Source organism: Colletotrichum paranaense (assembly GCF_030867605.1).
Source record: "Colletotrichum paranaense strain IMI 384185 chromosome Unknown Scaffold_16.1, whole genome shotgun sequence".
Lineage (NCBI taxonomy): Eukaryota > Fungi > Ascomycota > Sordariomycetes > Glomerellales > Glomerellaceae > Colletotrichum > Colletotrichum paranaense.
In genome coordinates this window covers 183,371-198,063 of record NW_026848974.1, presented here as the reverse complement: position 1 = coordinate 198,063, position 14,693 = coordinate 183,371, and the positions used below count along the sequence as shown (strand labels likewise).

The window sequence follows — 14,693 nt, the reverse complement described above, 5'->3', positions numbered from 1 at the left end:
TTGACCGTTGACGGGCTCGAGTCCCCCCCGGCCCGGGGCAGCCGGAAATATCCGCTCTTTCCGACTTCCGGGCTCCCAGTCTTGGGCGCTCTTCGCCTAGGTATCGTAGACAAACAATCTGAAAGCTTCCGTAGCCCATCTTGGAGCACGCACGAGTCGGTTGCCGATCATTTCGGCACTTCCGCGTCGCTGTCTGCCCGCTGTCAAGGTCAAAGTAAATTCAGAACAACGTCCACTTTCATACTCCATAGCTAGTGCGTATACTCCGTATATAAACATTGTTTGAAGGTCACGATGCGCATAACTCCAGTAAACGCATGTCAATCGTCAAAGTGAGAACCAAAACGGGCTTGAAAATCAACGCCATGCCTAGAAAATACACATTCTAAGGAAAGATTTCGGTCTACCAATGTTCTCTTTCAGCCTTTGCCTAATTCCCCGCCCTACTTGATAGCCCCATCCACTCCAAAATCCAACAGTAAACAATAGTGTCACAGATACGCTTAGGTGCCGCGTTTACTTCTTAGTAAAAGAGGCTTCCGCGAGCAGCCCATTGCTCTCCCTTCCCCCAATCATAAGAAACCCATTCATACGTCCTCGTCACTATCGTCACCAAGGAGCTCGCCTTCGTCGTCGTCGACAATGTCGTAATCTCCTCTGCCCCGCGCGAAACTGTCCCTCGTGGTGAACCTGCGGTTGCCCCGCCCGTTGAGCCAGCTGCCCCTGCTTCCACCGCTCACACTCTCGTAAGCAGAGGTGGCGCGCCTCCACAGCGCCGAGGCGACGAGCGGCAGGGCCGCCGCGACGGCAACCACCGCCGACAGGGCAATGACCGGGTACTTGATCCACGGCGCGTCGTTGTCCAGGTTCGGCGACTCGCCCAGCCGGATCTGACCAAACTTGTCGTTCCAGTTCTGGTATACCCACCAGCCAATGGCTCCTGCGAGTCCGATGGGGATGACAACCGCAAAGAAGATTGCAATGCCAGACGTTCTGCGCCGCCTCTCAAACTCCTCTTCCTTACCGGCACAGGCGTGGACGTTGGCCTGCTTGTCGAATTCTTGGCCTCCATCGCAGGTGGTGAGCGGGATTCTACGATAGCCGGTGGGTTCGTAGTATTCAACAGCATCGGGGTTTTCCTTGCACCACTGCTCAGCCGACATGGGAGATTTGCCCTCAACAAGACTGCACTGTTTGTGGCCATCCAACTCAAAGTTGTAGTCGCTGTGAATCAGTTGTTAGCCATAGTGCGTGCGAATACTAAGGTGTGGGGATGTGCGTACCATTCATAGTCGGCCCTGGTGCAAGTGCAGTTCTGGAGTTGGTAGAGATGCTGGACCTTGAGGTCATTGTAGCAGTTCGCTTCGTCTTTCTTGCGCAGGTACTTTGAAACGTGTCCAAAGAGGCAGTCATCGGGCTGCGATGGGTGCTTGGGCGACCACAGATAGTAGTCAGAGTCACCGTTCTCGTCGTTCTTGCAGGGGCGGTCGCTCAAGCCCGTAAAGTCAACGTTGACAGAGAACATCTCGCCACCATCGTCCTTGCACCAGATGAGGAAGTTTCGCGAGGCTCCAGAGCGGAGAGTTGAGATATCCAAGACAGTGACTTCTTTGTCGGTGAAGTCGAACGGTTTCCAGGTCTTGCCCTCATCCGTGGTGTACTGAATAGTCTTCGTCTTGACTGGGTTCTCGCGGCTGGCCCGCTGAACAAGGACAACAATGGATCCTTGGTCACCGTACTGCCAGGTCCAAGCACCCTTCTTGACGTTCTTCCAGGTAATGCCGGCATCAGTCGTCATGAAGGTATCGGCGTCCTTGACAGAGCCCAGATTCGGGCCCACGTTGCCGTAGCCAAACATGAGTCCAACCGCGGTAGCAGCGGAGAAGGTCTTCTTCTTATCCGCTCGCTCGGTATAATGATGAAGATGCAGCGCACACTTCTCATCGCCCTCACTGCTACTGCATGAGTAAGATTTGCCATCAATGTCAGCTTTTGGCGGAGGAAGGAAAGTCCACTGCGAGCCGTCGTTGTGAGAGATTTGGGTTTGGACCTTCTTCGGCTCGTTCTTCTTGTCCTTGTTAGCGACGGTGTTGATAAGTGCGACACCCTCGAGGCCGGTGATCTTCTCGAAATCCACATAGTATTCATCATTGCAGTTGACAGCCTGTGCGCTCATGACGTATGACGTTCCGTTCGAGTTGCTCTTGATGATGCTTCCCTGCCGGCGCCCCTCCGTAGTCTCGGTGGCCACGAACAAGTTCACAGCATGCGTGGAGCTGTCTAGTACTGTGTAGGCATTCTGGTGGCCCGGCTTGAAGTTGACGGGGAAGTGTGCTTCAGCATAGCTGACGCCGTCCAAGCTGGCAAGAGCACGGAGACCATTCTTTTCTTTATCTTCTGCGGCAACGACGATGAACTCGGCCATGGTGGCAAAGTCCTTCACATCTGACTGATGGAATTGCTTGTCCTCATCGAAGAAGTCCTTGCTGGAGACGATGACCTTTGGGTTGTCCTTCTCATTGTCCTCGCGCTTGTGGGCAAGGCAAACAACTTGGCGCATATCGCGGAACTTGTAGGCCGAGTGACCGGTGAACTCGCACTTCTGAACGTAGCGCATGGCCGTCTTCCAATTATCACCGCGATCCCTGGAGATCGACGCCTCCTTGAAGCACTGGTCCTTGCCATCAATCTTCTCGCACTTCTCGCCTATCCAGATGAGCCAGTCCTTCTTGTCGGGGTGGAAGGAGAGAGGGTTGCTCGTTCCGGGCTTCGTGGGCGCCTCAAAAGAGTGGAAATGCTCGGCGCGATCGATCGTGTACAGGACCTTCTTGGAGTCGGTGGTAAAGAACACGGCGTCCTTGAAGTAGTAGTGGGGGTAGATGCCGCGCACTTCCTCGTCTTCAAGAATCTTGTCCCATGTCTTGCCGTGGTCTTTTGTTCGCCAAATCTGCTTGTCGGCTCGCATGCTGTTGCCGGCGTACTCGACCGGTCGGACGAGAATGGTCTCGTCAGCCTCAGTGCTCGAGTCGCCCCTCTCCAAGTAAATCTTTTCAAAGTCCTTCAGGTCTGTCTTGAAGACGTGCTGGACCGCTTTAATCTTGCCATCAGCAGGCGCACTGGGAGTGCCGCCAATGTCGGAGCACTTTCGCTCAACTTCATCATCCTTTTGCGCGCCGCTCTTACGCTTGCAAGTGTTTCCTGGGATCTTGCGCCAGCCTGATGAGCCCTTAAACGTGTCGTCCGGCTTGGCATTCTTGCAGGCATTGTCAGGCGCGACGATGGGGCCAACCTTCTTACAGTTGTCACCATCCTTGACGAAGTTGTAGTCGCACTCAAAGTCCGCATCCGTACACTCGCAGTCTTCGGTGACGGGAACGGGGTCCTTGAACTCCTGCTTCATGAAACAGTCGGCCGTCTTCTTGCGGCGGCGGTACGTCTGCTTGTGGCCCATCAGGCAGGTAGGCTTGCCATCGGCATCGGGGCGGGCGTGCCAGTCCTCCAGGTCGTCGTCCTTACATGTTCGCTCGTGCAGGCCCTCAAAGTCAATCGCAATGATATGGTACTTGGCATTATCGCCACCGGTCCGGCCAACGAGAAGGAACTTGAGACTGGTCGAGTCTTGTGTTGTTGTGATCAGCTCGGGCTTGATCTTCAGATCATCCGGGAGCGAGGCTTTCTTCCAATTCTCGCCGTGATCCAAGGAGTATTGAATTTCTCCCACGTCTTCCTTGTTGGAGTCCTTGACGGCTACCAGGATGGAGCCCTGGTCACCAAACTCGTACTTGTGGGGGCCATCGAGAGCCTTCTTCCAAGTGACACCCGCATCGTCGGACACGTAAACGTCTCCTTCGCCAAACTTGGTCAAAGCCTTACCCTTGTTTCCAATTCCGAGAACAAGACCAGGGGCGGGGCTGGAAAACACCCTACCAACGTTGTCGAGATCAGTGACAGAATGCAGCTGCAGCTCATCGTCACCCGCCTTCAGGCCGTGGAAGTTTCGACCATCATCGAATGTGATCTTGGTGACAATTTGCTTCTCCTTTCTGGGGTCCTTCTCAACCTCTTCATAGTTCTTCACAGTGTTGACAATGAAGATGCCCTGCACACCTGTGATCTTCTCAAAGTCAACGTGACCACGGGAATTGCGGTTTGTGTGCTCAAGGTTCTCAATGAAGAAAGTGCCGTTGGAGTTACTTGTGAACATGACACCCATTGGGTTCGAAGGTCTTGTGTTCATGACGTCAATCTGGATACTGTAGTTGGTGCTTTCCAAGACGGTGTAAGCCTCTTGGTTGATCTTGTGCCCATGATCGGTGGGGAACATGGCGCGATGCCACTTGATGGTGTCGTCTGTGACGAAGAGGGCCATTTCATCCGTGTTTAGGGATGAAGTGGCAACCATCAAGTACTTCTTGACCACGGCCAAGTTGACGACACCCTGCACACCTCTGGTTGTATCCATGTTCGGCTCAAATTCTTGAATCTTGTTGTCAATCTTTTCGTAGTAATTGTCCGACGCAAAGAGCCGCTGGTCCTCCTTGAAAGGCGAGAAGCTGTCGCGGACAATGCAGAGAATCCGCTGCTTATCGAGGTCGTCCTTGCCAGTTGTGAAGAGATCCGAAGACTTGGCCCACCAGCATCCCGCAGTGTTGAACCTGAGGGGCTTCGCCTTGGACTTGAAGCCATCCGTTGTGTACATGGAGACTTCTTCGCAAAAGATGCCGGCGCAGTCCATACCGTTGAAGATGATGCGATCCGGGTCGCCGGCGTGGAAATGGAGAATGTCCTCGCGGAAGGCACTGGTGCCGGCGACACTCTCCCACTTTTGCCATGATTTGCCTTTGTCCGAGGTCTTCCAGTGTTCTTTGCCTTCGGTGATTACGTAGGCACGGCTCTTGTCGAATTCGTGCATCGTGAGCATGTAGGCCTTTTCGCCAGGAACGTCTGAGACCTTGTTCCACGACACGCCCGCATCGTCGGACCGATAAATGTTTCGTTCGGAGACATCGTGGTAGAGGATAGAGTCGGAGTCTTCGAAGTAATTCAGGTTGATGGGAGGATGCTTGATTGTGGTAACCTTGATTGTCGGCTCGTCCTTTGCTTGGACAGCTGCTGTCAAGGTTAAGACAGACAGCAGGATGCGCCACGGGGCGGCAGCCTGGCCCCTTAGCCTCATGTTCGGAGCTTCGTCTGGATATTGGTGATCATCAAAAAGAACAGGTTGTCAGAGGGAGTAAGGGTCGCCCAAAAGCAATAAGATTCGTCCCGAGACGGACGCGGGAAGACAGCAGGAGGGATCGTACGGGCCAGCCCAGCGGTAATTGACTTGGGTGATTAACGTGTCGGTTGGAAAGTCGTCGAAGTCAAACACATGTCCGGAGGGAAACGTCAGCGTAGGAGGTATGTTTCGCAGCACGCGAGTCGGGTGGCTAAGCTTCAGCTCCACCCTAGCTTTGACGCCACACCAGCGCATCAAAGAGTGTCGCTCGGCCCCCGGGTCTCCCCAATCAGGCAGTCAGGGTGCTCCCGATGCGATGCCGACAGCTGTCTCCCTGGCCGCGCCCGGCTGCCTCGCCCCGCCACCCCTGCCTTGTGCCTTTATATAGAATGCTTCCCATCCACCACTGCCAGAAGACAGAGATATCGGCATTACTTCAGCGTCGAATCGTGCTAATCGATACATCGGATAGCGACTTCATCGGTGGCTTCATCAGTTGCCTAATTGGACTTTCAATTCAAGTGTCTAGCTACTGGTATCCTTATTTCCGGCTCATCCGGAGGATGGTATGTGTTTGTACTACCCACTGTCAACAGCATCGATACTCTGCCGTTGGCCAAAAGATGAATGCGTCCCAAGCGTGATGTACAACTATTTCATATGTCTGATTACAGAAACCCCGAGCCAGTAATCTTCTACTGCCGAATGAAGTCTTCACGGCGACAGCTGAAGTTCATGAACGGGACTAATTCGCAACTCTCTTTCGAATACCTTGCTTGAAGCTATCCGTAAATGCGGTGGTAAGCCTCATGGGAGATTCTGAGACCAAAATCTGTCGCCTCCGTTCCCACGTATGTTATTATCGACGCGAGGAATGTTTCCATTTCTCCTAGGTTGGTGATAGAAAGCCATAATTACTAAGGTAGCAAATTTGTCTCGTCTGGAGATATTATCGAATGGCGAATCTTAATTTAATCATACACAGTATATAATAGCATCTTCGGAGACTAGCCCGGATCCACCTACCCGCTCGTCGTCAATATCGGGGCTTTCTTTTCTCGCATCTATCCATATCTTCAACGTAAATTTCGCATATTCTGCGGGTGCATCGAGAACAAAAGAAACTTAGCAGCATCCTGATTACTAGTCACACCCAGCCTCACTCTTAGTCGAGTCCGGATCATGCACAACATCTCATCACCCTAAGGTAGGTCCAAGAGATTATTGAAAATAGTCTAACTCATTAAGGTACTTATTTGTTCTCGTTTCGAGAACGTTTCTATTCAAGTAAATGCCCTCGGGTGCTTGTCAGTATTGAAGGCTTACATTGCATCTCTCCTGGTGGAACCGAGCACCTGCAAACTCCACTTCTCCCGGAACAAATTACAAAGATGAACCCCCGGCCGAACCCCACGGCGCAAGCCGGATACGATCCGGAACAGATCCCTCTCCACCTGGAAGCCATGGGCTCCGATCGGCCTCCGGGAAAGATGACCGGGGTGATCAGGATCGGCCCCGGGATGAAGAAGAAGGCAAAGAGGCTTGACCTACTCCGTACGAGTCTCTGATACGAAACACTTGGGCAGGAGATCTGGCCCCATCAATGCAGGTAGGCAATGCAACCTAGAGCCTCTATGCGAGATGGCTGAGACGTTTTGCCCCGCAAGATCAATGCGGTTGGATTCCCGTTACCTACATCAGCATTGGACCATGCAGATGGTGGTCAGGCGTGTGTGTTGGCTTGTTGGTGTTACCACTTCCTAGACAAAAATCACGTCCAGGTACCATAGAAACTTGATTTGTGCGTGATGCAGTAGAGAGTTTTCTTTTCTTGGAAGCAGCGGGGGTTTGTATAGGCAACTACCTCATATTCCACAACTCTCAAATCAGCTTTGTCCATTTGCTGATGCACCATCGTCTCGCGTTACATGTTGGAAAGCACCTTTATGCCAATGGCCAGACGAAGTTATGCCATGCTTCCATCTCCCAAATTGCACATTCTTTGACTTTTAGAAAGCCCATACAGAGAAATGTAAGATCGGATTCCGCCATCGTCATAAGAGGATCGGGGGTGGTCGATTGTCTTGAGACCGTGCATCATGCAACCCCCCGAACCAGGCAATCTCTTGTATCGAGCTTGTTGAAGACCAACTGATCCTATAACCGCTCTGTGGCTGCCGGCCTTTTCGAAAGCCCTATTTGAGAGTTTTCTTAGGGTAAGTGCACATCGTAGTGAGGCAGCCATTCGACGTGAGCGGTGTGCATAGTGCAAAGATGATGGCGGCCTGCCTTGTGCCCTGATTGATCGCATGGCAGAGCTGGTGTCGAAGTAAAAAGACGCCAGAAGCACTGATAAGCTGATTAATCCTTCGCATTGGACTCCCCGTCGGCCCCATTGGCAGTTTTGGGCTCTCCTTCGGCATCGAAACCCAAAGCATCCAGTTCGCGAATAAGCTCGTTGATTTTGATGACCTTGGCGATCTGCTCTGGCAGAAGCGTCCCCCCGCCTTCCTTCTTATCCTTGAGGTCCTTTGCCTGCTTCAGCTTCTTTCTAAGATTCCGAGCCTTCTTTTCTCTCTCGACTTCGGGGTCAACCTCTTCGGCCTTAGCAGCGTTACCGTCGCCACCGATCTGCTTCGTATCGTCTCCTTCCTCCTCGCCGGAGGCTTTGGCTTTCTTTCGCGCTTCTCGACGCTTTGCATTCTTATTACTCGCGGCAGAGGAGGCGTCGGGCTTCTCTTCCTTCAGGCCTGTCGCTCCGGGAATTCCACCTCTTGTCGCGCGATCGCGGAACCCAGCGGCAGTGCGGTTCTTGTAGACTTCGACATCTTCAGGAGGGCGGTAGCCGGGGCGCACTTTGATGGCTTTGCGGACGCTGCCGTCTGCTCGCTTCGACTCGGGTATCTGGCGTTCGCCGGCATCATCCGTGATGATACCCGCGTTAGAGGGCTTGGTAGGTTCGGAGGGCATCATGTCGAGAAACTCTGACAGCTCAGCAGAGCTGACCGCAGCAAGAAGCTACAAGCTGTCTGGTCGTGTTTGAGGAACTGCTCCAAACGAGAGCTTCGTATGTTCGTCGCAAGGCTGTGCCGTTCAGGCAGGCTTGGGGGCGAGTGCTCACCGGCGGCCCAAAGCGTTCGGTGATGGTCTAGCACTTATGCGATGCGGCAGCTGGCAGCTTGAGGTCGGCACAGGGGGATGGCGGGGTATGTGCGTGCAGCCTGGCCGTTTCGCGGAAGGCCGGGGGAGCTGCAGACGTCGGGGCAACGTGATGATCTACCTCTGCGGATCGAGCAGAGATCGAATACAGGGCCGGCCGAAAGCCAGGTTTCGATGCGAAGCTACGGTCGACAGCTTTCACGTCGGGTTTGAATTGACTGGTGGGAGAGAAAGCGAGCGTGGAAGGTGAGGTCGAAACAACCCCTCCTGCGTCGCGCACTGACCATTCTGGGGTCTGAACCTTCTTTTGACAAACAACACGCTGATTGGTTCAAAGCACATGATCCACTCTGACGGATCCAGGAACACCAGACGAGAAGGTAACCAGCAAGGACAGCGCCTCACACACGTTGCCATCTTCCATCCCTACGAATACACTAAGAATACCGATAGTCCCGTCGGAGATCTGCCATTGGTGAGAGGGAGATAGGCACCGGTCGGGCGACTATACACAGATTCCCTCACATTCTCCCGCATCGAGAGGGCTGGCGTAGGTAGGTAGTTGACTGATTTGGTCAGGATGACGCCACGTGTGTCGCATCTTTTGGACTGGTCAGACCTGCAGAAAGCCGGCGTTTCTTTCGGTGAAGAAGATCTGAGGGAGAAGACGGGAAGTACGGTGCTTTCTGTGCCATCCCATGTTAGCGAAAACCGACCCCTGTGCTGCCAGGTTTTTTACACTTCGGTTTGCCTGTCCAGCTGTGCTCTGTGCTGTCTCAAAACAATCAGGTCTTGGCAATTGTAATCATTGACAGGGTGGAATGTGGGCGACAGCGCACCAAGCCGTCCCGTCTGGCCATTGTAAGTCAGCTTCCTCATCACCCGTTTCAACCAGATTATCCTCCATTCGGGTTGCACCCGCTTTCTGAGTCTGAGGCGGTGGCTTCTGACCTTTAGGGTTTGTTATCAACCGCTATCTAGACGCAAAGTATCAGCACTGCTTGCCCTGCCGACTGTGTGATTCCCATCAAGCCACCTCTCAACGCTCCCGCCGGCATAAAGGCGTGGATGAATGGCGCTTCCCTCATCGGGCAGCATGATGTAAACATACAACCATGGCTGAGAGGGAGTGGCACATGGCGCGCCCTCCCTCCTCATTGGGGAGAGCCAAACTTCAGACCATTCAGAATCAAGAAATGCTTACCGGCAAATTCAGTTGAGGGAGGCAAGGTAACTTTCTGAACTGCAATGCACTGCGCTTTGCGACACTCGCTGACGAAATGAGAGGGAGAATCGATATTAAGGGGAATTCTCTCAGCAACACTCCGTACCAAAATAACGGTCCATCTTCGTCTGTACAGGTGGCTTGGCCAAGAAAATACAAGCTTCTTTCGACCAGTCAAGCTTTCTGGACTCAGTCCGCGTTCGCCAAGACTTAGGCGACATATTGGTCTCGCTCTCATCAAACCAGAAACCACTTGAAAGAGCAGCCAGCGAATGCGCTCGCGACAATCGTCAGAGCCCTGCACGCTCGTTCTTGGCATTGACCGTTCCATGGTCAGCTTCCTCCGAGCCTTTTGGTGGTCAACAGCAGCTTTCCATCGTCATTGCTCGTCCGATGATTGGTACCGCTTGCTTGATCTCCGGGGTGCCGCGGTTTATGCAGGGTAAAAGGTAGGTGTCGGGCTTTTGTGAAAGTTGTTGCGGCAGGTGAAATTGATGATGATGATGCTGTGGTTGCTTGAGTATAACCAGGTACAAGTTGGTCTTGCCAAGGATGTTGTACTGACCTAGTGGGCAAGGCAGACTAGAGGGACTGAACGTGCATTCATCTCTCTGTCCGTAGGGAGTACGGTAGACAATACCATCATCTCCCGCTCCTCTGTCTTCTGTTTATCTTGTTGCTCCCTCTTCATCTCTTCCCAAATCGCTGTGCACTTCTGTAGTGGTTGCTCCTTCCCTCACGTCTCAGAGGAGGCCTCCCAAAAGCATCACCGCGCCTTCTGTTGACTTTGGTACGCTACTGGTGAACTTCAGAGCTTCCGCACTCCATTCGACTCATTAAGCAAAGGCGACAACATTCACTCCTTCCGTACCTCACATTCACCGGTGCTGGCGAAATCTATTCGTCGCCTCGACTACCTTTTCATTACTGGTTTAGTGACTGTTGGGGTCAAACATCAACACCCTGCTTGGCCCAACACATCTTGTTTCGAGAGACAATTCTAGAATAATACCCGGCAGAAATCAACTCAAGCATCTGGATACTGCATCAATTCGAAGACCTCTCGCCATATCGCTTAGTCCTCATTGCCAATATGGCGGCCACCAACAAAGATGCCGAGAAAGGCGTCAATGTCTCGGATCAGGACGAAAAGAGTCAGCAACAACCACTTGATATCGAGACCAAGACAGCCAAGGATGAGAACCACCATGGATCCCGCAAGTTCTCACTGGATACGACAGATGCTCTGACTCCTGATCGCGGCACCGAAGACATGTTTAACACGAAAGATAACAACAAATTCGCTTTCGCCCCCGGTCATTTGAGCAAGCTCTTGAACCCAAAAAGTCACAACGCCTTTTACGCTCTCGGGGGCCTTGCTGGTCTAGAGAAGGGTCTGCAAACCAACCGCAAGACCGGCTTGGGTGTTGATGAAGACAAATTGGATCACGCCGTTTCGTTTGAAGAGGTGGCCCTCAAAGGCGTGCCCAAGTACGGAGCAGCTGGAAACACAGTCCCCCAGCCGGACCCAAAAGCGAAGAATGATATCCCCATCCCACCTCCACCAAGCGAGTACACCGGTGGCTTTTCGGACCGTAAGCATGCGTTTCGAGATAACAAGCTACCTGACAAGAAGCAAAAGTCATTTCTACAGATGGTGTGGATCGCCTACAACGACAAGGTGTTGATTTTGTTGTCGATTGCCGCCATTGTCTCTCTTGCGCTTGGCTTATACGAGACTTTTGGACAAAGCCATGCACCGGGCGAAGCTCGAGTCGAGTGGGTTGAGGGTGTTGCCATTATGGTTGCCATTGTGATCGTTGTCATGGTTGGCTCGATCAACGATTGGCGAATGCAGCAAAAGTTCAACACTCTCAACAAAAAGAATGACGATCGCACTGTCAAGGTCATCCGTTCTGGCAAGTCGGTGGAAATATCTGTCTACGACATTGTGGTTGGCGATGTCGTTCATCTCTCAACAGGTGACAGTAAGTGTTTATCGTTGAGACATCTGGTCGATCCCTGGCTAACGCATAGTTCTTTAGTGGTACCAGTTGACGGCATCTTCATTGAAGGTCATGGGGTCAAGTGCGACGAGTCATCGGCTACAGGCGAGTCTGATCTGCTCAAAAAGGTCGGCGCCGACGAAGTCTACGAGGCTCTTGACAAGATGGCAAAAGACAATGTCGATCATCCTGATATCGAGAAGATGGACCCCTTCATCATCTCCGGCAGCAAGATTCAAGAAGGCACTGGTACCTTCTTGGCCACTGCAGTTGGCGTCAATTCCTCATATGGCCGTATCACCATGTCTCTCAGAACCGAGCAAGAAGATACCCCATTGCAGAGAAAGCTCAACATTCTTGCAGATTGGATTGCGAAAGCTGGTTTTGCCGCAGCTTTGCTGTTGTTCGTTGTCCTTTTCATCAAGTTCTGCGTTGGACTTCCCACAAACAATGGTACTCCTGAGCAGAAGGGTCAGCAATTCCTAAAGCTCTTCATCGTCTCTGTTACCGTTGTCGTTGTGGCTGTTCCCGAGGGACTGCCTCTAGCTGTTACTTTGGCGCTATCTTTTGCAACATCACGTATGATGAAAGACAATAATTTGGTGAGAGTTCTCAAGGCTTGCGAGACGATGGGCAACGCAACCACCATTTGCTCAGACAAGACGGGAACCCTCACGCAAAACAAGATGTCAGTTGTTGCCACGACCCTAGGTAAGAGTATCAGTTTTGGCGGTACCGATGCTCCTCTTGAGTCCTCAAGAGAAGAGAAGCCCAAGAACAGTACGTCGCCTTCCGACGAAACCCACGTCAACTCGGTTCGCAATGTTTCAGCTGGAGATTTTGCCAAAGACCTGAGCTCCGAGACAAAGCAACTCCTCATTCAAGGCAATGCTGTCAACTCCACTGCGTTCGAGGGAGACCAAGAAGGAGAGCACACTTTCATCGGGTCCAAGACTGAAGTTGCCCTTCTCACTTTCAGCCGGGATCAACTAGGAGCCGGACCTGTCGAAGAGGAGCGATCAAACGCAAACGTGGTTCAAGTTGTCCCCTTCGATTCGGCAGTCAAGTACATGGCTACTGTTGTCAAACTCACGAACGGTAAATACAGGGCTTACGTCAAGGGAGCCTCTGAGATTCTCCTCGGAAAATGCACCAAGGTGTTGGACAACCCAAGTGGTTCCGAGCTCAACGTGGTCGACTTGACTTCGGAGGACAAGGATATGTTCGCTCAAACAATTGACTCGTACGCTGGCCAAACCCTTCGCACAATTGGCTCTTCCTTCCGAGACTTCGACTCCTGGCCACCAAAGGAAGCCGTCTCCGAGGAGGACTCGAGGAGTGCAGATTTTGACAAGATTCACCAAGACATGACCCTCATTGCGATTTACGGTATCAAAGATCCCTTGAGACCTTCCGTCATCGATGCTATCAAGGACTGCAATCGCGCCGGTGTAGTGGTCCGCATGGTCACTGGAGACAACATCTTGACGGCAAGAGCAATCGCCAATGAATGTGGCATCTATCACCCCGAAGATGGTGGCATTGCCATGGAAGGTCCGACTTTCCGCAGGAAGACTGAGGAAGAGCTCAAAGACATTGTTCCCAAACTACAAGTTCTTGCGCGTTCCAGTCCAGAAGACAAGAGAATTCTTGTCCGAACTCTCAAAGATCTTGGTGAGACGGTTGCTGTGACTGGAGATGGCACGAATGACGCACCCGCGCTGAAGCTGTCAGATATTGGATTTTCCATGGGCATTGCTGGCACCGAAGTTGCGAAAGAAGCATCTGGTATCATTCTGATGGATGACAACTTTGCTTCAATCGTCAAGGCCTTAATGTGGGGAAGAGCTGTGAATGACTCTGTAAAGAAGTTCTTGCAGGTAAGTTGCATGAGTGAAGTGATTCGACGGAATCCGCTAATGAGTCAAAGTTCCAACTGACCGTGAACGTTACCGCTGTTGTTTTGACATTTGTCTCTGCAGTCGCCAGCCCTACACAGGAGTCGGTTCTCAACGCCGTCCAACTGCTCTGGGTCAACTTGATCATGGACACATTTGCCGCGCTCGCTCTTGCCACGGACCCGCCGACTCGCAGTGTCCTGGACCGCAAGCCTGACCGAAAGTCTGCTTCACTTATCACGCTGAGGATGGCCAAGATGATTATGGGACAAGCAATTTTGCAGCTCGTGATCACCTTTGTCTTGAACTTTGCTGGACGCAGCCTTTTGGGCTATGGTACATCCGAAGATGATACCAAGAGTCTGAATACCCTCGTTTTCAACACATTTGTCTGGTTGCAGATTTTCAACGAACTGAAGTACGTCATTTATGGTGAAAAACTTATGAACGATCAGCTAACTCTCTACTAGCAACCGCCGCCTGGATAACAGGTTCAACATTTTCGAAAACATCACCAAGAACTACTTTTTCATCGGAATCAACCTGATCATGATTGGTGGTCAGGTTCTCATCATTTTCAAGGGAGGTGAGGCATTCCAGATCCATGCTCTAAATGGCAAAGAATGGGGTCTCTCTATCGGCCTCGGCGCCATCTCTCTTCCTTGGGGAGCTTTCATCCGTCTCATTCCCGACGCGTGGGTGGCTTCATGCCTGCCATGGTTCATCCGCAAGAAGTGGGCGCCTGATACGATTTCGGAGAAGCGTCTCGAGGAACATCGCAAGTTTACTGGCGGTCTCGAACCTCCTCTGCGGACACACACTGGACTCAGAGGCCGCAGAGCGCAGGAGCACATGCCGTTCCGCCAGCGGATGCACAATGTGAAGGTCCATGCCAAGGCGAAGATTGGCGGCCATGATCACAGCGTCTCGCCTATCAAGGAGGGTTAAGAATCAAGAATTTAGCAACAACAGGCTCGTAATCATGTAATAGTAGTAATTAGTAACAACAACTCTTTTGATCGAGCTTCCGCGACCTGTCGTTTATTACTGCCAAACGTGTTTGGACGACCTACTTCAAATTTGTGTCGTATCAACTTAAAAATACCACAAAAACAGTTAAGGGGCAAACCAAATGAGCGTCACATTTGTTGCACCGGAACGTCATATGAGTGCTCAAGGTAGATGTA

General features: G+C 52.1%; 3 protein-coding genes across 3 annotated transcripts; 1 reads left to right on the top strand and 2 right to left on the bottom strand.

Moving 5' to 3' along the window:
* Positions 1 to 587: 587 nt before the first annotated feature.
* Positions 588 to 5,176, bottom strand: CPAR01_14582 (vacuolar protein sorting/targeting protein PEP1; the record flags this gene model as incomplete). Its single annotated transcript, XM_060498833.1, has 2 exons — positions 588 to 1,224; positions 1,284 to 5,176. 2 exons carry the CDS (start codon positions 5,174 to 5,176, stop codon positions 588 to 590), a joined length of 4,530 nt encoding a protein of 1,509 aa, XP_060342296.1.
* Positions 5,177 to 7,579: 2,403 nt separating this feature from the next.
* Positions 7,580 to 8,188, bottom strand: CPAR01_14581 (uncharacterized protein; the record flags this gene model as incomplete). The annotated part of the gene is made up of 1 exon (XM_060498832.1): positions 7,580 to 8,188. The coding sequence occupies one exon, from the start codon at positions 8,186 to 8,188 to the stop codon at positions 7,580 to 7,582; it is 609 nt and encodes a 202-aa protein (XP_060342295.1).
* Positions 8,189 to 10,695: 2,507 nt separating this feature from the next.
* On the top strand, positions 10,696 to 14,454 carry CPAR01_14580 (calcium-translocating P-type ATPase; the record flags this gene model as incomplete). Its single annotated transcript, XM_060498831.1, has 4 exons — positions 10,696 to 11,590; positions 11,648 to 13,488; positions 13,539 to 13,924; positions 13,977 to 14,454. 4 exons carry the CDS (start codon positions 10,696 to 10,698, stop codon positions 14,452 to 14,454), a joined length of 3,600 nt encoding a protein of 1,199 aa, XP_060342294.1.
* Between the last annotated feature and the right edge of the window lie 239 nt (positions 14,455 to 14,693).